Below are 22,077 nucleotides of genomic sequence, written 5' to 3'. Positions count from 1 at the left end.
ATGACCTGTATCATTTTGAAATAAACAGCCATGAGAAGTGGCAAGTCTCAATTTCAGCACCAGCCACAAAAATTTATACCGAGCAATTTCAGCTGGGATTCAGAATGAATTTATAGCAGACATTCATAACAACTGGAGTTTACTTGCTTTAACAGCTGTGAGAAATTGCATAGAAAGGAGTAAGAATACAGTGAATACTAAAGTTAGCTGAAAAAATGACAGTATAGAATGTTCAAGTCTGAAATATATCAGGAATAACCGGCTACGTATGGGAATGAAGAGTGAAACAGACAGCTACTCTTATAAAAGAGGATTGGAAGGAGAAAAACAAAGGATTTTCGTAACGCTTAGGAATCTAGAAAACACAGTAACCGTGGAAATAGTTACATCTAGATTATAAGATCTGAAAGGAAAACGAAGCTTCAATGTTCACGTATGACAATTTATTCTGTGTAAACCTTCCAAGGAAACAAAGGCTGAAAAGGTGTTTAAGCTGAATGATAAAGAACAGTTGAGGAACAAATCACAAGCAATTCCTTAGAGAAAAAAGGAAAGTGACATGCAAAGGAAGATATATTTCCCATGTAAATGAAAACCTGCATTGTCATGTCCTTATCGGTTCTGGCTCCTCCTTACCAAAGCACAGCCATTTCTCTTTATTCAAATGGCCGTTGACTGTGTGTTGCACGTGACCCCAGAACAGTTCCCTCATTATGACTGTGTTCATCAACACTATACTGGTGCACTGTGTTATTTAGGAGGGAAGAATGATACAGGTCATAAACCAATGTGCCCTATCAATTTTGCCTGATACACTTGCATTGAAGGTAGTCCACAGAAAAATCTAACAAGTCTAAATTCCTAAATACATATCCAAACTATTAAATTCAACCTGTAACTGAAAAATTAAGAGAATTTCTGCAAGAAAGTTATTAAAATTTTAGCCAGCCAGAGAGAAATAAAATTTGAGTATATTCAAAGATAACTAAGAACATGAAAGGACTGCAGATTTAAATTCACTTTATGTTTTTAAAATCTGATTAACAAACCAAACGTATCTCTCTCCCTATTGATATATGGATATATCAATCTGCATTGATGAAGATATATACGTATGTATCTATGTGTGTCAAGAGATTATCCCAAACCACGAAGAATAAATATTATCATTCTACAACAAACACCTGGAATTTAATTTAAGCCCGCAAGCTGGAAGAAAATTTAACAGAGTCTAGAGATGCTTTTAACAGTAACTGAATTATAGAAATATATAATACATTTTTAAGGACCATAGAAAATAGTATTTCTGTGTTTTATTTAAATCTGAAAGTGTAAGACACTAGGAATTTCTCTTAAGGCATTACTAATAGCAGAAGAGTACACAAGAGTTTTTGTGTCATTTTCTTTTTTTTTTTTAAAAAGGAACCATATTTTGATTTGTATTTAAAAGAAAAGCCTATTAACAAACCAAAAGCATGCAGTCGCTTAAGAAAAACCCCAAATTAAAACAAGCAAAAGCCATCCAAACTCTCTTCCACTCCTACAAGAAGAAATAAAGTACTAAAGAGCTGTCCACAAGTATTATTTTGGATACATGTAGGTCAGTTAAAGCAAATGTGCGACAGGGCTACATACATCTACTCAAACACCCAATTCCACGTTTTGCAATTACTTAATGACAAGCGGTTCAGACTATTTTATTCCACAGCATTTGTACACTGCAGTTTTCTGTGTGAGGAACCAGTTTCCCTGAACTCTTACAAAAATAAGTTAAATTATGAAGCATTCACAGATTAGGTTGGACAAAAATAGCACAATTGCATGGTACCTAATCCAGATATCTTCATCTAAATCAGTGCTCCTTATTAAGAAGTCTTTATATTAGAAAAAGGTTCTATGCAAGCATATGGATCAATAGCTGTTCAGGTAAAACACATAATCCAATATAATGAAGATTGTTTTAAATACGAGAAATTTGGCCTGCCATGACACTTTGGTAAGCTTTAGCTCCCTGCATTTTTCAATAAACCCTTTTTATAGTGTCTTAGTATTATAATGTCCAGATTTGGTGAACAGATGATGTTTATTTTGGCAACATTTTCCAAGACTCAAAAGGAAAACAGAAGCGTAAGGGTTGTGGCTGCAAAGTTTGTCATCAAAGCATTTTCCTTTTTTGATTCGAGAGATGAATTTTCCAAGAACAATAGATGAACCAAATCCAAAGGCAAACAATTTAGTCTGACACAAGTGAATCACAATCAGTTCTACAATTGAATAATGTATCTAAAACTTACCATTTTTTTCCTTTTGTCTTGTTCTGTGGGAGGTTCCTCATCTTCTGTAACTTTGGGCTCTTCAAAATGAGATATCAACATGCAGCTAAGAATGGGAATAAGAATAGTTTTAACATATTATCATTAAAAATTATTTTAAAGCACTTTTAAAAACACAGGACAGATATGAGGGAGTTTGATGAAAGTCAGGCAATCTGTTATCAAGTCATTTTTTTCTGAGAACAGTGAATCTAAAGAAGCCTGAATGCATGTTTTGCATCACCTACACCCATGTAACAATCTCAGTTATCCTCCATATTTTAGCTCAAGATCTGCCTTAAAAATGCATTTCTGCATATAGAAAACTGACTATGTGGGTTTAAAAAAAATTAATATAGAAAACCCTACTGTTCCTAACTAGAATTTCCAAATCTTTCCAAGTAAGTGCTATACAAGCACTCTGTATCCTATTCAACATGAAAATCAAAGTGGCACATATACAAAAGTAGCAAAGACTTCTCACTGCATTCATGTTTTCCTGCGAGATCTTTAAAAAGAGGACCTGAAAACTAATAGGGTCACTGCTATTGGTTCTAGACACTAAAACCTGCAAGACACTGAACAGTAATGTTTTAGATGGACAGAAATGAGTTAGCTTCTGCAGTCATTTATTTAAAGAGTTTTTTCTAGGCAGGTAAAGCAAAGCTTTTAAACTTCTTATTTTTTGTTTTGCTTCACCCTCAACTGGTAGGTACCAATACACACAAGTAACAGCCATATTTTAACTATTATTTTTGTAGCAAGTATAAAACCAGAAAATATTAAAAACCCCCAGTTTAAATGCCAGAGGTTTTTCTGTCTCTCGAAACAGTTTGAATGGACTATAAAGACATTGATGAAAGCTATCCTATAGCAAACATGCTTTCCATTCACTTTACATTTTCTACGTTGAAAGAATACACAAATATTCTACCACCTTACAAGTTTTTCTTAGAAAATCTGCTTTAAAAACCAAAAGGATTTAAAAATCACTCAGGTGACAACAACTCGCCACTGTGTGTTAGGTATGTTTTATGGCAGGTATGTTTTTATGGCATATTACAAAGCACCAAGACAGATGCACATTATTGCTCATTTCAGCCCTGTCTACTGTGCATTTTTAATTGCTGCATTCCACTAGCAGGTGACATGTTCCTGCAGCTAAGTTGAATAACTTGTTTTAAAGTTACTAAAATGAAAAAAGTTGTGTGGAACATAAAGATTTTATGTGGAAATGTTCAGACTTACTCTATTTATATATTCAGTTTTCTATTAACATGTTTTTAGAGCTGTATGAAACACTTGCTAAACAGCATGGCAGAAGGGTCAAATACTAACACAGAAGCCATTTCCAATGAAGGGATTAGTTATTTCAAAATAATGCAGCAAACCTCATGTCTCTTCTCCTCGTAAATGGCATGATTTTTCGCTACTCAGTTTATTAAAGAAAAAGGAGACAAAAATATGTCAATTGCCAAAACATACAAGATTGAATTAACTTTTTCAGACCTTGATAAATTTTAGGTACCACAAAGAGTAATTCAAAAAACTAGGAGAGGAGGGAATAAAAAAGGAGAAGATGATAAAATTGGGAAAAATGTGAATATCGGTGAGACAAGACTAGAGCAATGGAATGCTCCCCTTTCAAGAAAATCTGAGGTCTGTAAAGCTTTCTTGTAACTATCACTACAATGCCAAACATAAACGCTAGGAAACCTGGCTGAGTATAATCCCCTTCTATTGTAACCCAGGGCACCATGTAATCATTTTCATAACCTGATCAAAATTCCACCTAAAAAATGGTGAGACCTTTATCTCTGCATTTGTATTTGGAAAGGCTCTTCCAAAATCTCATTGCTTTGACTACAACAGTTTCTTCAAACTTCCAGTTTAAATGTATTCATGGTCAGCTTACGCTTAAGCCAACACTGTCATTTAATTTGTACAGTGTTCCCTGTGCATGTTTACCCCCTCTTCATCTTTTAGTGGCTGCAGTTCTGTATTGCTTAGGCTTGATTTTCCTATGCTAAACATGCACATTGTTTTAGTCTCTGCACTACAGTAATTAGACATTATGATAATCAGTGGAGTACACAATTTGTTTTCTGAACCAGTTCAGGCTTAAATCATTCTTCTTCAACCTGGACAACCAGAATAGCACACGTGACTCCAGATGAATGGTCGCACTTTATTTACTTTCAGATGATGTCAAAAAGTGTAACACAAATGTCAGAACCTTTCAAAAAGCCTATTCAGTATCTGTCAACAGAAGTATGTCCTTGGTTCAGTGTGTGCCTATATTTTATAAAGCAAAAACAATGTCCAGAGTTTTGAAAAGCACAGTGACAAGTTCTACAAGCCTTCAAGCTTAAAATATGAAATGAACTAGGACAAAGTTTTATTTATTTCTCTGTGAGAACTCTTTTCAACAAGTGCTGGCAAAACAACATGTTTAGGAATAGAAGGGACTCTGTAACACTGTCTCTGATTGTAAATAGAACACAGTACCAAAGTACATTCCCAGACATTGGAGTTAGATCTTCGATACTGAGAGTTAGGGGGAAAAAAAAATTACTTTTGGTAGCAATTCTTGGGCATAGTTCAGGCTCAGCATGATTGTGGACCATACCACCTGTTTTAAGTGGAGGAAAACTTAATAGATTGTACACAGGCTGTTATGTGCCAGCTGGCTTCAGTGCCAGCAAACATCCCCTTAAGCAATTCATTAATTAGTTCAGATACAGTCTGTTCCATCACCAGGTAATTAACTGAAAGTTAGAAAATGTTTGATTCTTAGCATCTGGTAAATACTATAATATAGTGTAGGGGTCCCCCTACATAGTAGGGACATCTTGCAGAGCACCTGTTTTTAATGTCTTACAGCTCTCCATCATTCTAAAACTTTGTAATCGTTACAGAGAAAAAACAACATTAAGATCTCTGTCCTAAAAATCCCTATTATTCAGTGTTTTTTTACTTTTCCAGCTTTGAGGGAATACTATCAGTAACCTGGGAGTCAGCAGGAGATGAATGAGTGTGGTACTGGGTGGCAGTGCACTCTGAGCACCCCAACACCACCTTCCTGCCACAAATGAACTCTTGCTCCTGGCTCTGGAAACTGTCTTTTGAGGTATGCCCTGTAGCACCAGGTGTGTTAAGTGGAACAACTGAAGGGGGGGAATTGTCCTTGTGGGATAGGTTTTCAAGTTCTCCACGCTGTGAAGTATTGTACACTAGGTCCACTCAATGAGGCTGAGGCATTTAGGAAAAGATCTTGGTTAAACACTCAAAGAAACTCTGAGATACCACCCTATCAACATAAAAGGTTGTTGGATTGTAATTTTAGATATAATAGTCAAGTGAGCAAAAAGCAAATCTAAGCATATGAACATTTTAAGACAACATTTAGTAGATAACTTAATGAACAATATAAAATCATATTGACTGTCATTTTAAGCCCTCCCTCCCCCTATTACAATTATTTTTTCTTAAGACCAAAAGTTTCCTATCTTACTAAAACATTCACTCTTGTGAAAACAGAACTCTTAGAAGCATGTCTTAACTGCCTACAAATTTTTCCAATCAAAACACTACATGTAAAACAGTACTACTACTGTTAAACCCACAAAAATTAATTAGATTTTCCACTTACTCTTTGTATGTTCCTGTTTCAGGATCTTCAGTCATAACATCATGCAGCCCTTCCACTGAAATGTTGATGATACCACAAAATTTATCTTGGATAACACTGGAAAAGAACAAAATTTATCTTGGATAACATTGGAAAAGAACAGGAAAGTGACTTAGCTAAAGGAACTAAACAGGAAATTTGCTCAGGAACTGTAGAGCACATTTACTAAGCAGTATTTTCATTGCTTACTGCTTAGCTGAGCATGCTATCAAGCAGCTAATTCAGTATTTTTTTTTTAATTACACAAAGGCTTCAAAAATATGCAAGAAACATTATTCTTAAATAGACTAAAACCTCATGTTGAAGGCTACTGTTGAAAACCTAGAAAAAATTGCAGATGGAATAAAAGAAAAAATACATTCGCACAGGACTCAAGAACTGAGTGGGGAGGGCATGCTCCTGCTAGCAAGGAGGTCAGAGTACTGGCTTCTATTCCCCACACTTTTACACATTTTATCCCGTCACCATTCAATGCAAAATCTACACACAAACCCTTGAGCAAAGGGCAGCTTGTAAAGATGGTACACTCCCCTACTGTCTTCTCTGTCCAGCCTTAGGAGTATTTCTTCACCCTCCTAGGCAGCTGAATGACTCCCCATAGAGGGTGAAAAATATCTGCACCCAGTCATGCACGAACGCCACTTCCCTGACTACAGAGAGAAAGGTGGGGTAGGATTTCTCTGCTTAAACACAGGCACCTCCTGCCATTTGAAACACTAGGCTATTTAAGACAACTGCAAAGGGCTGGTAGGTATCACTCAGGACTTAAAAGAGAGAAGCACCTTTCCCCAGCATGAGCTGAAGGCCAGACTGGACACCCCCCCCACCCCAACGCCCAAAATGACACCAAACACTTACATTTAGACACTTGCCCCTGCCTTGAAAATTGATGTGCCTGTAGGGTAAGGGCATGGAAGTACGATCTCCCCATGATGGATAAAGTAGGTGCCACCAGCTCCTAGTTAATAGAAAGCAGCTGCGACTGCTGTTTCTGCAGAATTTCCTGCTACTGTGGATCTAATGCCAGAGATGCACTATTGTGGGACTTTGGTGCATGGACTCCTACTCTGTGAACTACAAAAGGGTGAAGACATACTGCAAGTGAAAGGATGTCCATCTCAGGAAGACTGCAAAAGCTCCAGCTACAAGCAGCAAAGAAACAGAGATGGCCTAACTGGTGATGGTAAACTGCAACTCTCTTCCTGGGACTGCCATTGACTGAAGCATTTGATTACTCCCTGTTTGGAATTTCAGACTTAATTTTCCCCAAAAGATGCTGCTGCTGTCTAGTAGGCAGAAGCAGACATGTTCATATTTGTTTAAAGGTACTGAATACTAAGTTCATGTATTGTAGTTTGATCCTTTATGTTTTAATGTAGATGAATCTATTTCTTAATATTCTTTCACTTCCTTATTGGGGATGAAAACTGAAAAACTGGATAAACTGTAGCTCCTTGTACAGTAGTTATTACATTTGAAAAACTTCTTCTCAGACATACAACAAAGTTTTACGTATATGACAAAGAGACTTTATATAGCAATGGATGCTTTGGAAAAATGCATATCAAGTTAGAATACTAAGCATATAAAATATTTATTTTAAACTTGTTTTGATAAGATTATGATTCAACTCATGATCATTTTGTTTCCAAAGGATTATTTTTGTTCCCTTTTTTATTCAGCTACTGTTGAATGCCAGGATCTGAACTGCATTTTGTATAATGAAACTTGAAACTCCTAAATTCCACAAAATGAAAATTGACACAATTTTCATTGTCTGGCTTATTCTTATTACTATTGCCAAGTACAGATTTTAAAAGAGACTTTCTCCATTGGCAAAAAGCTTCCCCATCTCATTCAGAACAGCAAAGTATTACATGTTGCGAGACTGAATCTCTGTGGGGTTCTGCAGACAGCAAGCAAAACAGCCTACCGACCACACAGCACCGCAGAGAGAGTGAGCACTGCCTGCAGAATGAGCCCTCGGAGACAGCACAGGTTTCTTCACTCGAGTCAGAGGTTCCCACCTAGCACACCTCCCACTAAAGCTCTTTTGCCTCATACCTTTTTTGAAACACATCTCTAGGAAAACGCCATTAGTGTGGTTAATATTTTCCAATATGAGAAAGGAAACAGCTGTCCTCAGATTTGTGTCAATAGAGGACAAGGGGCATTCAGCAGAGAACAAATGCAAACACTGTGCACCCTGGAGAAGTAAACTATGCCCTGTACGTATGCACTATTTAATTAATAATACAGGTTGCTATCCATTATCCAGTAGTTATATTTGTTCCTTCCAAGCTGCATGAAGAAACCCTAACTGCCACAGAAATTTTATATTGGGAGCGAAGAGAAAGGTGTTTGACCCAATGAAGGCATAGCCTTTTCATCAGCTGCAGGGCTAATTATGGTCAATCTATTCAGGGAGGTTACTTCAATTAACCAACATGTAAATAAATACTGTAGGCATAGTGCTCATTAACTTTATGGTTTTTTTCCAAGCTTGAAGACCCAAAATACTGTTCTTGATAGTTAGCTCCAAAGCACACAAAGAAATCATTAATTTCTTTACTCGGTGAGGATATTTTTACTTTATGGCATAAATGAGGAAGGATATTTTACCTCTTACTTCAGTAAAAGACAGAAAATTCATGGTAATTTTTCCTTTTCTGAGGAAAGGAAAACTAAATAATGTAGAAGACCTTTCAAAACGGGCTAACTGTTGCTTTCAGTAAAGCTAATACCTTCTCTTTTCTCCCCCTTTTTTTTCCCTTTAAATGGGACATGAAGTTTCTTCCTACCAAAGACTCACCGAAATATTTACCAAGTATGGAATCATTAAACAATGCGACTATTTTTAGAATACAAGACACATGCTGGTGAAAAATAAAGACAGCATAGGCTCATTGTGCTTTGGAAAAAAGAAACCTCAATTAAAGTTCAATGGCAATATAAAATGCATCAGGCCTTATTTTCATAGGAGAGAGCGAGCGCCATGCAAATGAACGTAATACCTTTTTAAAGAGACTAAAATTAGCCTGCTTGTGTCAAGAAATACATTAGAAAGTCGTATCAGTAGATGCAGAAAAGACAGGGACACTGTATTTAGATGACCTCTCAAAACGGAACACTTAATACTGTTAACTCGGCAGGGAGGTACCATTTAAGCAGTTCCCCCCTTGAATGGCATATAATCCAGATCAGCAATGGAACAAACAGCATCAAGTTATAACTGGTTTCATAACTACCCAGTTTCCCTAAGTTATCAGTACAAAACCTCATTTGGTATGCAGCAAAAATTATCAAAAGACAGGCCCAGAATTAGAGGATTGTAACTTCTATAAACTAGTTAGGATCTAAAACACTCCAGAACCCAGCTTCAAAGATGCAATTAACACATATTAACATTATTTTTTATTAGAGAAAGGATCTTTTATGCTGTCTGTAAATAAAATTCACCTTGCCCAGAATGAAAACAAAATGTAGCAAACATTTAGGGCAGCTTGTACATGAATAATCTCAAACCTTTTATTTCAAAGTTTGCATAATTTGTCAGATAAAAGAATAAAAGCTTTGCAATGGAAAAAACAGATCACATCTGTTCTGAAAAAAGTAATATTCATTTTTTCTCATTCTATCATTTCTAATACACTCAGCTATCTATTCAACATTTTTATTATCCTGAGGTTTTATGCAAAAATTCAGAATTCGGATTTCAATTACATAGATGGCCACTGTAAATAAAGCTTTATCATCAGCTTAATAAAACACGTTATCATGATAAATTTTTAGGGGTATTTAAATAAAATGGTCTCCATGTCTGCTATGCATCTTCCTCAGCCTATCAGAGAAGGAGGAAAAATTCTGCATGGGAAAAACATATGTTTTTAGAGATTAAAAGGAAGAGGAGAAAATCTTTTCTGCTTTTCTACGTTCACCAGGATGAAGCAGTAAACACCAAAAAAGGGAAAAGCTTAATTTCGTATCTTTACTAGTGTACAATAGATTTCAGAAAGATTAATTAATTCTTTATTCTTATCTCATTAGCCAAGGAAAGAGGTGGAAAGGGACAAATGGAGATTACTTTGCATATACTGTGAGCAATGTAAATCATTATTACACACACACACACACCTTAGGAGCTGCACAGTGCTAAGGAGCTCCTAAAACAGTAATGTAGCAGCTAAGACAACATTTCCAGGGGAGTCCTATGGCTGACCTTAAACTTGATGACCACAGAGTGCCATTTTGCTTCATGAGGGCAGACTCAGTTAAGTCTTCTGATGTATTCTCTAATGATTTTAATAGTTAGGCATATGAATCACACCTGTACATGAAAGGATGTTTCCTAGGGTGAACATTTAAATGCAAAAGCTACTAACTGCAAAAGAAAGGCATTTCCCCCGTAACTGCAAAATGAATCTCTCAATTTCTTGTTAGTCTAATCCAAATTGTTGGCAAGCTGGCTATTAGAGGATGACTCCACTCCAAAGGATGGCTTCCAACTGCTCCAGCTCTTTCCTTGCACAAACAGCTCTGACAGCACCGGTTTCCTTTCATGCTCCATCGCTACAGATGGTGAGACTCATACCTGGCAAAAAACTCCTACAGCAGCTTGTCAGTGGAAAGGATGCACCTTTAGACAGAACCTCTTGTGCTCTTTCTGTAGAGAGCAGCTGTGGAAATCAGAGCCTAAAACACCAGAGCTGTCCCCTGTCAGAATTCTTCGAGAACTAGATTTGTTCAGTCTCAACCTTTGCCCACTCTCAAAACTCCTCTCTAACAAAGGCACAGCAGCATTTCTAGCAATGAAAAAACTTAGTTAACTAGCTTCCACTGAATTTTAAGTCCATTATTTCTGAAGACATCCATATATAATTGAAAAATTAGAAATATAGCACATAAAACTGCAGAACCTACTACTGTGCAATCACTGATTATGCAGCTGTTATTAAATGAAAACAAATTTAACACTTATCATAAGGATTATGTAGGAGAGGCAGAAGGTAACAAAAATGGCTTAAAGAGGAAGAGACTGTAATGGATTAGCCACCTAAAAAAAAAAAATTAAGCATGAATTAGAGTCAATGTTTTCCCTCCTTAAAAACATTTACCCATTGTATTTAACATCTGATCTACAAGTAGAAAATTATAAAAAAAGTTTCTACTCAAGCAATCCAAAATAGTTTAAGCTTTTGCCCCAGTAGCTGAATGAAGTGTTCCATAAAAGTATTTGATCGATTATACAGTAAATTACAGTAAAATATAGTATTACAATATAGTAAATTGAGATTTCATTACATTCAATAGAGACGCATAACAAGCAACAACAGAGGCAGACTTGCACATTCACACCCACACAGTGCAGTCAAGGTCTATATATGTACTGGTAGCAGATAGTATGTGTCACTCCTGGAGATGAACTGGAGATGGGCGAACAGGATGATAGGGAGCAGCACAACACAGCCACGCACATGAGTTACACCAGCAGAAAGCAGGCAGGCTAGAACAAGAACCTTGGGGGCAGTTCTGGTTCGTCTGGAGAATGCCCCAGTCTCCAGGCTGGATCCTGGAACAGCAAGATATTTCTACACAACTTAAATCGATCCCATGGAGGACAGACTAGCAAAACATTGTTCTCCCTTCTTCCTTGAGCAAAACGATCTAACTGTAAATTGTGTTGCTTATAAACCAAGTGGTTGAAGTCTCTAGGGCACAGGGCTGTAGAAGACAAACAGTATCTACAAAAGTAAGTCCCATTCAGCTAGCTGAAAATTTTACAAGATTGGACTATCTGGAACATATTTTTATATGAATAAAGTTTGAATTACTGGAGTAACAATGAGGAAAAAAAATCACAGAAATTCAGCTTGAAAATAAAGCTACAACACACTAGACATAACCTGACAATAACAAACAGAACATCAATATTTGAAATAGAAATAAAAAGTCAAAACAAACGCAAACTATATAGTAAAATAATATCCATCTTTTGAAGATAAAGCCTAAAATTAGGTCTTCACTAAGAAAACGTACTTTGACCTGACACTTCCAAATATACACCACAAATATGTAAATATCTTCAGCAATTAATCTAGAATGATGTATTTGAAGTGTAGAATATTTCTTCAGTTTATACCTCTCATCTAGCAAGAAGTCCCTCAAATTATTACTATATAGATGACAAAGTATCTTTTATTGACAATAATTAACCAGCCTATTACCTTAGACTTAATAAACTTGGTGAATTTTTCAATCCAATAGAAATTTGGTTTCCCTATTAACTCCAGTTTCAGGTATTATCATAAAATGATACAGATACACACTAAGAAAAAACTCACTTTAATATATTCTTTATACAGACTGAATACACAACTTTATATATTAAAATATGTCATAGATATGAATAAAATTTGTTTTGTTTTAAATTTCTTTTCCTTGAGAGTTTGAACATGCTAGATGTAAATATGCTCACTTTTTTTTCCACAGTGATGATTAATAGAGGCAGAGTAGAAACTGCATTACAATGAATACATGAAGCATTGCTTTTTTTCTAATTCCCCCAGATTTCTTGGCTTCATGATCCTGCTAAAAACTGATGTTTTGCTTGCTTCAAGCTTCAGGTTAGCTGTGAAATTTCTATAGAAACTTATACCATTAAGTACTGCAAAATAAAAATAAATATGTGTACTTTATACTCCACGTATACTTGTGTTATAGGTGAAAGATTCCTACAACAGGGACAGAGGATAATATACCTATCCATGTCAGATTTAAATGACATCTAATAAGAATCAATAAACTTCAAAACGATCAGGAAGCAAATGATGATGCAGAACCCAAATTTTCCAAAATTCTATCAATCAGTTGATTTTAATCAGTGAAGGTATTTTTAGAAAATTGAGTTCTTGATTTCTTGACATTTCAGATCACAATAAAGTTAACACCAAATCCAATGAGATAAATTACAATGATGAATGCTCAAACAATATGACCTGTGCTTGACTTTCAGATGCTGTTCGCTTGAGCAGCCTAATTTGGTCCAGTTCTGAATGCCTCATTGAATTCTGAGTTAGAGACTGCACTGGGTCAGTTATGTTGTATCTGCCAGGCTGATAAAACCCGTAATATTCTATTCTCTTTTCCCCTGAGTTTTCCAGCACCTTTAGTTTCTGCCTAAACTGAATAATTTTACAGGTTAAGAACAGGATCACAGCACAAGCCAGAATGAAAAAGGCTAGTAAAATGTCAAAAGCCTGATTCAGCTTTTCAACCTGTTGTGTACAAAGTAGGGATGTTTTTAGTGACACAGGAGCAGCATCTGTTGGAAATAAACCTTTTTCTTCTACGGTTCTGTTAACAGGTATAATCTGTGCTGGTATTTGCACCGGTAATGTTGATAATACTGGAGTTGCCTGTGATGGAATTTCAGCAGCATTTTCTTCATAGGGCAACAGGTTAGCAGATGTGGCTGTGGTTCCTTCCCAGAAAGCAACATAATTAGTTTCTGCATTGACAAACTGTTCAAACGTGTTGTGCCTGTTTCCCTTATGCCATGCCATCAGCAAAGTGGTAGCACTGTGATGGACACCTACAGATCCTAGACTCCAGGCTGTTTCTGGGCTGGCAGTAGGGCTACTGCAGTTTGCAAACTGAGTCTGCTTAATGTAATGCAAAGGTCTACCACGCATACTCAGGGGATTCTGACAATGAATTTTTACAGAAATAGGAGACGATGCTAGCCAATTAAGTAACCCAAGCATTTTGCAGCTGCAGTTCCAAGGATTATAATTTACTTGTAGGTGAGTTAAAGACACTAAGGGCTTGAGCACTTCAGGTTGTAACTCTGTAATATTATTAAACGCTAAACTGAGTATTTTAAGTGACTGTCCCATTTTTTCAAAGGTACCATCGCCAATACTGGTTATTTTATTTCTGTCTAGCTGCAGATACATTAAATTGTTCAATAAAGTAAAAGTGCTGGAATTTATATTTTCTAAATCATTATAACTTAAGATTAACTGGCTAAGGTTGTTTAATCCAAAAAATCCATTTACATCAATACATTTTAGCTTTACGTTTTTCAAAGACAGATATCTAAGCTTGTTAAGTCCTTTAAATGCAAAAGGATGTATTGATCCAATGGGATTGTGAGACAAAGAAAGTCTTTCAAGATTTTTGAGCCTTCCAATAGCATTCGATGGCACAAGTGTTAAGTTGTTACCTTCAAGGAACAAATATGCAAGGTTTTCAAGATGATGAAATGCTGAATCTGATATCCGTGAAATCTTATTATTGGCGAGGTTAAGTGTTTGGAGACTTATCATTCCCAAGAAAGTCCCACTTCCAAGGACATTGAGACGATTTCTTTGAAGTGTTAAGTATCTAACGGAAAGGAGATCACTAAATAATCCTCTGGGAACAAATGCTATTTGATTATTCTGAAGGTATAAACAATGAAGATTGGAAAGACCTTCAAAGATTCCTGGATCCAGGCGTTTAATATTATTGTTATTTAGATGCAAGTAGCACAGTTTGGGGAGTTCCACAAAAGCTTTCGGGTGCACATACAAAATACTGGAGTTATCCATGTAGAGTGCAGCAAGCTTCTGAAGGCCTCTTAGTTCATTTGGAGTGACACGCGATATGTTATTCCCACTGAGGTACACAAGAACCGTCGTTTTTGGAAAGTTCCGTGGGATGCTTGAGAGCCCTAAATTACGACAGCTAACTTGTCTCCCTGTGCAGAGCTGGCAAGCAGACGGACAGCCAAGAGCCTCCTTCTGGAGCAGCAACAAAAGAAAACAATTAAGGATATACAGGAATGCTCCCGGGCAGGGTGGAGAACTTTGCAGACCACACATATCCCTGTCTTTGGCCTTCTCACTCATCTCTGACTTCGCTAGTAGAGATAAAAAGAAGTTTATAAATATTATTAATTCAAAAGTTTAAAGATTCTACGTGTGCAGTCTTTAAAATATAAGTATTACGTTCAAGATTGGTATTTTATATATTCTCCTTTGATGCCAAATAAGCATTTGAAAAATAAAACTTACTAAGTATAAGTTTGAACTACACTGAAAAAATTTTCTAAGTAACTGAACAATGAAACAAATGTACTGCCAACCTAGCCAGAAAATATTTAATTGGTCGCAGCATAAAAGCAACTAAGCTGCCAAAATAACAGCTTCTAGTAAAGTCAAAATACTGCTTATTAACTATTTTTTATAGGTTAAGAATGATTAGGAAACGTTTCAATAGCATCCAAGTAGAAATACCAACTGGAAACAAGTTTCCTTTCACTGGCAGCTCATTTATAATTTGAATTTTACTTTTACAAAGCTGAGTTACATTCAAAATAAATAAAAATAATTCCTTACCCCAAATCTGAAGTTCATTATTTCTGTTATTTTGCTGTTTGCAGTTCATCGGACTAAGTTACAAGCTGACCGACTATACTCATCTGTGAAACCTTTCTAAAGGCAGTATTGCCACGTACTAGAGCACTCACATTTTGCCCCAGGATTTGCAACTGTTCGCTCAGGAAACTAAGAAAGAAGTGGTTAAAGTCAGGTTGCCATGGATACAGGAAACCCTGGGACAGGAAGCCATTTTATCTGTGCTTCAGAAGTATTGTTGGAAAGGAAATCTCAATGATTTGTTTCTAGAAAACCAAAAACTATCTTAGTTTGTAACTGGTGCTGTTTTTTTTTTTTTTAAACTACTGTTTTTAACTAGGAGACCTCAGAAGAGTGTTATCTAAGTCAGGTATAACTTTTAGAATAAAGCGTACCTATTTGTAACAGTGCTATTGCATTATCTGTACATCCTTTATCCTTCAGCCAGAATCCGAAATGTTTTATTAAATCAATAGCAACACTTACACTGTTCTCTCTGTCTGCAGAGCTGAACTGCTGCCACCACACACACACACACACTCCAGTGGCCCAGCAGAGAGGGAGAAGATGGGGGTCTGGAGGGCAGAGTCTCGGTGCCTCCTGCACTCCAGCAAGGCACACCCTGTCAGCAATCCCAGGAAATATTAGAGATGAGAACTGCATGATGTGGTACTAAACTGCTGCGTATTTGTTGTATTTCAGACTTGGTGCAGGCACCTTGTTAAGTCTCACTTTAGGCCACTTTTTTAAAGCCCATTTATCCACAGAGCACCATGTGTATTCTGACGGCCACACCTTTGGTCCACAGCTTTCGTTTCCTGCAGTGTCCCTTGTGCAGATAAACACTTAGTGCAAACATGTGCTATAAATATCCCCCTTGCTTAAGTACCAGAGATTACATCCTCAGTTTATCCATCACGGGGAATAAATACCTGCAAAGTTCAGTCACATCATCAAAGGGCGAAAAGGCAAACAACAAAATGAGATAGTAAATTAGAGATTAAGCCTACAAATAGCAATGTAACTATAAAAACATAATTTATACTGTAAAGAGACCTTCCACTCAGCAAAACAAAGATGACAAAGCCCATCAGTAGCCACAGCCAAGGAAGAGACACAACAGCAGAAGAATCAAGTCACTTTGGACACAATAATCTCACACAGGAAGCACGAGTTCACATAAATGGTGAAATACCACCCAAATATCTTTGTCTATAATAATCCAAGCTGAAATGCATGAAGCACATGAGCAAAGGAAGCAGAATAGACAAGGATATGCTTTTGAAGAGGCTTTCTTCCAAATTCTGCCAAAAGAAAGTTACATTTCTGAAGTTTTCAAAAAAATGTTTTTGACCATATATAACTAGCTTTTTATGTTTGAAATCTGTAAAACATTCAATATCAAGAGAAATACTCCTTCAATTTTTCAGCTTGAGCTGGCCAAAATTACCCAGAGTTGGGATGGAGGGGAATGTTTTTAAAAAAAAAAGACAAAAATTAATGACCTTCAATTCTATTAGAGTCAATACCTGTAACATTATCTAGTCTAAAGTAAGAAATCAGTAGGACATACCTCTTATAATATCTAGGCTAAAGTAAGAAATCAGCAGGACCAGTAAAATTGGTCCATTAGCCACTTTAGACAGACTGCATCGGTTACAACCCAGAATTTGAACTACATTTGGTTCTTTTTTCTGAGACCATTAAAACAATAAGAAAACTAATTGTTCTTTAGATTTAACTATTTATTTTCACATTTTAATTTTTCACAGTATTTAACATAATCGTTGACATAAAGGAAAGTAAAATAAAATGGCACGTCATTTCCTTAAAGGGAAAACACTGCATAGTTTTGAACAGTTCCCAGGATGATTAGGGAAGTATCCCGGATATCGGGGAGAGAACAGTAAGAGTAATTGAAAAAGATTATCCAGGTCAAATAGAGTCAGGTGAGGGCAAAAAACAGAGATTGACCAAAGATGAAAAATTACTTCAAACAGGAAATTATCTCCTACCTAAGCTTCACTACCTATAGCCTATTTATGCTGACATTTACTTGGGTAAAGAAATAATTAAAAATTATTTCTTCCAAGATGTGCTGTGTGTAACAACCCCACAGGGCTAAAAGAAGCAAGTCTCAATCTAAAAAAAGTTTTAAAAGACAAATGTTAATAGATGTCCCTTTTTGAAAAATGCCAGAATTAATGTATTTAGAAAGACTGAAGGAATTGCTGAAGCTCTATGGGATATCAGATAGCATGGAAATGTAAAGAAACCAATAGAGTAGTGGCCAGACAGATGAAAGCTGGTGCCCAGTAGCTGAATGTCTCTGTGGTCTTGTACTAAAGGTACCTTATCAATATTCATAAAAATTTGCTCAAACCCTAGCTGCCACTGTGTTCTGAGCGCATCGCTGACCTTTCTGATTCTCAGATCCCATGTACAAAATGAGGAAGAAAAAAAATCTTAATACAGGTCATAGCTCCTTTCAATTTGCACTAGGAAATCTGGAGACAGTCCTGTCTTGCACTTTGTAAATACAGCACCTGGAGGCCTGCAGATCTGATCGGATTGTAATTTCCAGGTATTGCTTCATTAATAGTACACACTGTTAAAGTATCTGAAAGCAATTATCTGTTAAAAAGGAGAGGCAAAGTAACAGCCACATAACTGATACCATTTTGGGGAAAACCATAAAAGACTGGGATACACATATAACTTGGATCAGCATTTCTCAAACTGGCTTGTACTTAAACAATAAAATTCATTACTAGCTGAAAACTGTAAAGAAAACACTTAAACAGGAAAACCCCAAACATTTCTTTCAAACAAGATTAGGCAGCTCCAACAGTGGTATATTTCATTCACTACAAATTTTGTTCTCCAGTGACAGAAATACCAGGTTTATATCTGAATACAGCTTCACATGGCAACAAAGAAAATTATTTTTTAATCCTGAAGTGAATTTTATCTTAATACGCTAAAACTGATAAAGTTACTAATGTAATTGCTTTTTAACATATTAAAATCTAGTTTAACAATGACTCCTTGTCAATACAAGCATGAAGTCTGAGCAACAGCAATTTGTCAAATTGTGCATAAAATGACAGGTCAAAGTAATCGAAAGAACATACAAGCACTGCACCCAGTGCAGCCTTTCCAAACCACCTCTATTTTCTCACTGATACATGTTAGATTAAAGCCATTATAAGTCAGGTTATGAATATTAGCTAGCATAAAATAAGTCATCCCACTCCAATTTATGTATAGCAGAATATCAGGCAACAAGTTCAAAAACAAGTTCTGAATTTACCCATCTTTAAAATGTATTAAAGCCAATTTTTGAAGAGGGATCTCATTCTCATAATCACTACAAAATTATGTTAAAGCTCACGAAACTGGAAAACCAATTTTTAGCACTGCAATTATTCTTTTGAGCTCGTAAGAGTGAAACTATCTGCTGCCTTCCCATGTGTATTTAGCAAGGACCTCCTCTTGCAGGTCTTCCTTCCCTCTGCTTTTATTCTCCACAGGTGGGCTATGATACAACTTTCTTGTTTTGTTTTCAAATACCTACCACCTTCTGCCCAACCACCTTCTGCCCACATCATTCTCCAGATATGACCGCAAGTCAAGTAATTCAGCTACTAACCTGCTACTTGAGTAGTATACACATCAACATTTAGAATCATAGAATCATTAAGGTTGGAAAAGACCTCTAAGATCATCGAGACCAACCGTCAACCCAACACCACCATGCCCACTAAACCATGTCCCTAAGCGCCTCATCTACTCGTCTTTTAAATACCTCCAGGGATGGTGACTCAGCCACTACCCTGGGCAGCCTCTTCCAATGTTTCACCACTCTTTCAGTAAAGACATTTTTCCTCACATCCAATCTAAACCTCCCCTGGCGCAACTTGAGGCCATTTCCTCTTGTCCTATCGCTTGTTACTTGGGAGAAGAAACCGACACCCACCTCGCTACAACCTCCTTTCAGGTAGTTGTAGAGAGTGATGAGGTCTCCCCTCAGCCTCCTTTTCTCCAGGCTGAACAGTCCCAGTTCCCTCAGCCGCTCCTCATAAGACTTGTTCTCCAGACCCCTCACCAGCCTCGTTGCCCTTCTCTGGACACGCTCCAGCACCTCAACGTCCTTCTTGTAGTGAGGGGCCCAAAACTGAACACAGTAGTCGAGGTGCGGCCTCACCAGGGCCGAGTACAGGGGCACGATCACTTCCCTACTCCTGCTGGCCACACTATTTCTGATACAGGCCAGGATGCCATTGGCCTTCTTGGCCGCCTGGGCACACTGCCGGCTCCTGTTCAGCCGGCTGTCAACCAGCACCCCCAGGTCCTTTTCCTCTGGGCAGCTTTCCAGCCACTCTTCCCCAAGCCTGTAGCGCTGCATGGGGTTGTTGTGGCCGAAGTGCAGGACCCGGCACTTGGCCTTGTTGAACCTCATACAGTTGGCCTCGGCCCATCGATCCAGCCTGTCCAGGTCCCTCTGCAGAGCCTTCCTACCCTCGAGCAGATCAACACTCCCGCCCACCTCGGTGTCGTCTGCAAACTTACTGAGGGTGCACTCAATCCCCTCATCCAGATCATCAATAAAGATATTAAACAAGACCGGCCCCAAAACTGAGCCCTGGGGAACACCGCTCGTGACCAGCCGCCAACTGGATGTAACTCCATTCACCACAACTCTCTGGGCCCGGCCGTCCAGCCGGTTTTTGACCCAGCGCAGAGTACACCTGCCTAAGCCATGAGCCGCCAGCTTCTCTAGGAGAATGCTGTGGGAGACGGTGTCAAAGGCCTTCCTGAAGTCCAGGTAGACCACATCCACAGCCTTTCCCTCATCCACTAGGCGGGTCACCTGGTCGTAGAAGGAGATCAGGTTGGTCAAGCAGGACCTACCTCTCATGAACCTGTGCTGGCTGGGCCTGATCCCCTGGTTGTCCCACTCATGCCTTGTGAGCGCCCTCAAGATGAACCGCTCCATAATCTTCCCCGGCACCGAGGTCAGGCTGACAGGCCTGTAGTTCCCCGGATCCTCCTTCCGGCCCTTCTTGTAGATGGGCGTCACATTGGCAAGCCTCCAGTCGTCTGGGACCTCCCCCGTTAACCAGGACTGCTGATAAATGATGGAGAGTGGCTTGGCGAGCACCTCCGCCAGCTCCCTCAGCACTCTCGGGTGGATCCCATCCGACCCCATAGACTTGTGAGCGTCCAGGTGGCGTAGCAGGTCACTGACTGCTTCCTCTTGGATTATGGGGGGGTTCATCCTGCTCGCTGTCCCTGTCTTCCAGCTCGGGGGGCTGAATACCCTGAGGATAACTGGTCTGCCTGTTAAAGACTGAGGCAAAGAAGGCATTGAGTACCTCAGCCTTTTCCTCATCCTCGGTGACAATGTTCCCACCCGCATCCAATAAGGGATGCAGATTCTCCTTGGCTCTCTTCTTGTCATTAATATATTTGTAAAAACTTTTTTTGTTGTCTTTAACAACAGCGGCCAGATTGCGTTCTAGCTGGGCTTTTGCCTTTCTCATTTCCTCTCTGCACGACCGAACGAGATCCCTGTACTCTTCTTGAGTCGCCTGCCCCTTCTTCCACAAGTGGTAAACTCTCCTTTTTTTCCTGAGTCCCAGCAAGAGCTCCCCGTTCAGCCAGGCCGGTCGTCTTCCCCGCCCATTCTTCTTACGGCGTTCAGGGACAGCCTGCTCCTGCACCTTTAAGACTTCCTTCTTGAAGATCGTCCAGCCTTCCTGGACCCATTTGCCCTTCAGGACCGTCTCCCAAGGGACTCTCTCAACCAGCGTCCTGAACAGGCCAAAGTCCACCCTCCGGAAGTCCATGGTTGCGGTTTTGCTGCCCCCCCTCCTTACTTCACCAAGAACCGAGAGTTCTATCATTTCATGGTCGCTAAGCCCAAGACGGCCTCCGACCACCACATCTCCCACCAGTCCTTCTCTGTTTGTAAACAGCAGGTCGAGCGAGGCACCTCCCCTGGTAGGCTCACTTACCAGCTGTGTCAGGAAGTTGTCTTCCACACACTCCAGGAACCTCCTAGGCTGCTTCCTCTCTGCCGTGTTGTACTTCCAGCAGACGTCTGGGAAGTTGAAGTCCCCCACGAGAATAAGGGCTAGCGATTGTGAGACTTCTGCCAGCCGCTTGTAGAACTCTTCATCCATGACCATTTAATCTCATTTCACCTACCTACATCCAGTGCTGTGGACACCTTATTAATGTTAACTTATCAGACCTCAAAATCCTTTTTTGTTTTTCTCATTATCATCCAGATTATCTCAAAATTTCTTATTATCTCACATATTGCAGATTCCTCCTAGTATTTCATATTCCTGCCTACATAGAAATCTTGATTTGCTGCTTCAGTTACTGCAAATTTCTCTGTTCCAGAGTACTATTCCCTCTAATAATAGCAACAGTGATAGTTACAAAGGGGAGAGACAGGCACAGAAAATATAATACCAAATTAATAACCCAGCAAAAACATTCCTGTTTAATAAACCCACAGTACTAAACATTTGTATATGTAAACATACATCAAAAAATGTATTTCAAAATTATGAAGCTTTGTAACTTGTTTTCCTTTTTAAACTTCGCTTTTATTATTTTTGATTAAATTATCAAGCAGGTTTTGCAACATGCTGAGAAACAG

The 22,077-nt window shown here is 38.3% G+C and overlaps 2 protein-coding genes across 6 annotated transcripts in view; both read right to left on the bottom strand.

Moving 5' to 3' along the window:
* IPO11 (importin 11) overlaps nucleotides 1-22,077 on the bottom strand; it is a 108,998-nt gene that overhangs the window by 6,976 nt on the left and 79,945 nt on the right. For all 5 annotated transcript variants that reach the window (XM_076362242.1, XM_076362246.1, XM_076362245.1 and 2 more), the window contains 2 exons: nucleotides 5,965-6,060; nucleotides 2,295-2,379 (listed from right to left, as the gene is read on the bottom strand). In XM_076362242.1, the coding sequence (XP_076218357.1) occupies nucleotides 2,295-2,379; nucleotides 5,965-6,060 (181 nt within the window). The remainder of the gene's footprint in view (nucleotides 1-2,294; nucleotides 2,380-5,964; nucleotides 6,061-22,077) is intronic.
* LRRC70 (leucine rich repeat containing 70) lies at nucleotides 12,337-15,510 on the bottom strand. Its single transcript, XM_076362247.1, has 2 exons — nucleotides 15,384-15,510; nucleotides 12,337-14,905 (listed from the first exon to the last, which is right to left on the bottom strand). Exons 1-2 carry the CDS (start codon nucleotides 15,430-15,432, stop codon nucleotides 12,969-12,971), a joined length of 1,986 nt encoding a protein of 661 aa, XP_076218362.1. The 5' UTR covers nucleotides 15,433-15,510; the 3' UTR covers nucleotides 12,337-12,968.

This window comes from Aptenodytes patagonicus, chromosome Z (assembly GCF_965638725.1).
Source record: "Aptenodytes patagonicus chromosome Z, bAptPat1.pri.cur, whole genome shotgun sequence".
Lineage (NCBI taxonomy): Eukaryota > Metazoa > Chordata > Aves > Sphenisciformes > Spheniscidae > Aptenodytes > Aptenodytes patagonicus.
The sequence above is the reverse complement of the archived record's forward strand: the minus strand, read 5'-3'. Positions and strand labels throughout refer to the sequence as shown.

Bases quoted from the DNA above. Each gene is read 5' to 3' on its own strand.
- LRRC70 (XM_076362247.1), bottom strand. From the start codon at position 15,432: ATGAACTGCAAACAGCAAAATAACAGAAATAATGAACTTCAGATTTGG. The intron at 14,906-15,383 runs GTAAGGAATTAT...TATCTCTACTAG, and splicing joins TAATGAACTTCAGATTTGGG to CGAAGTCAGAGATGAGTGAG.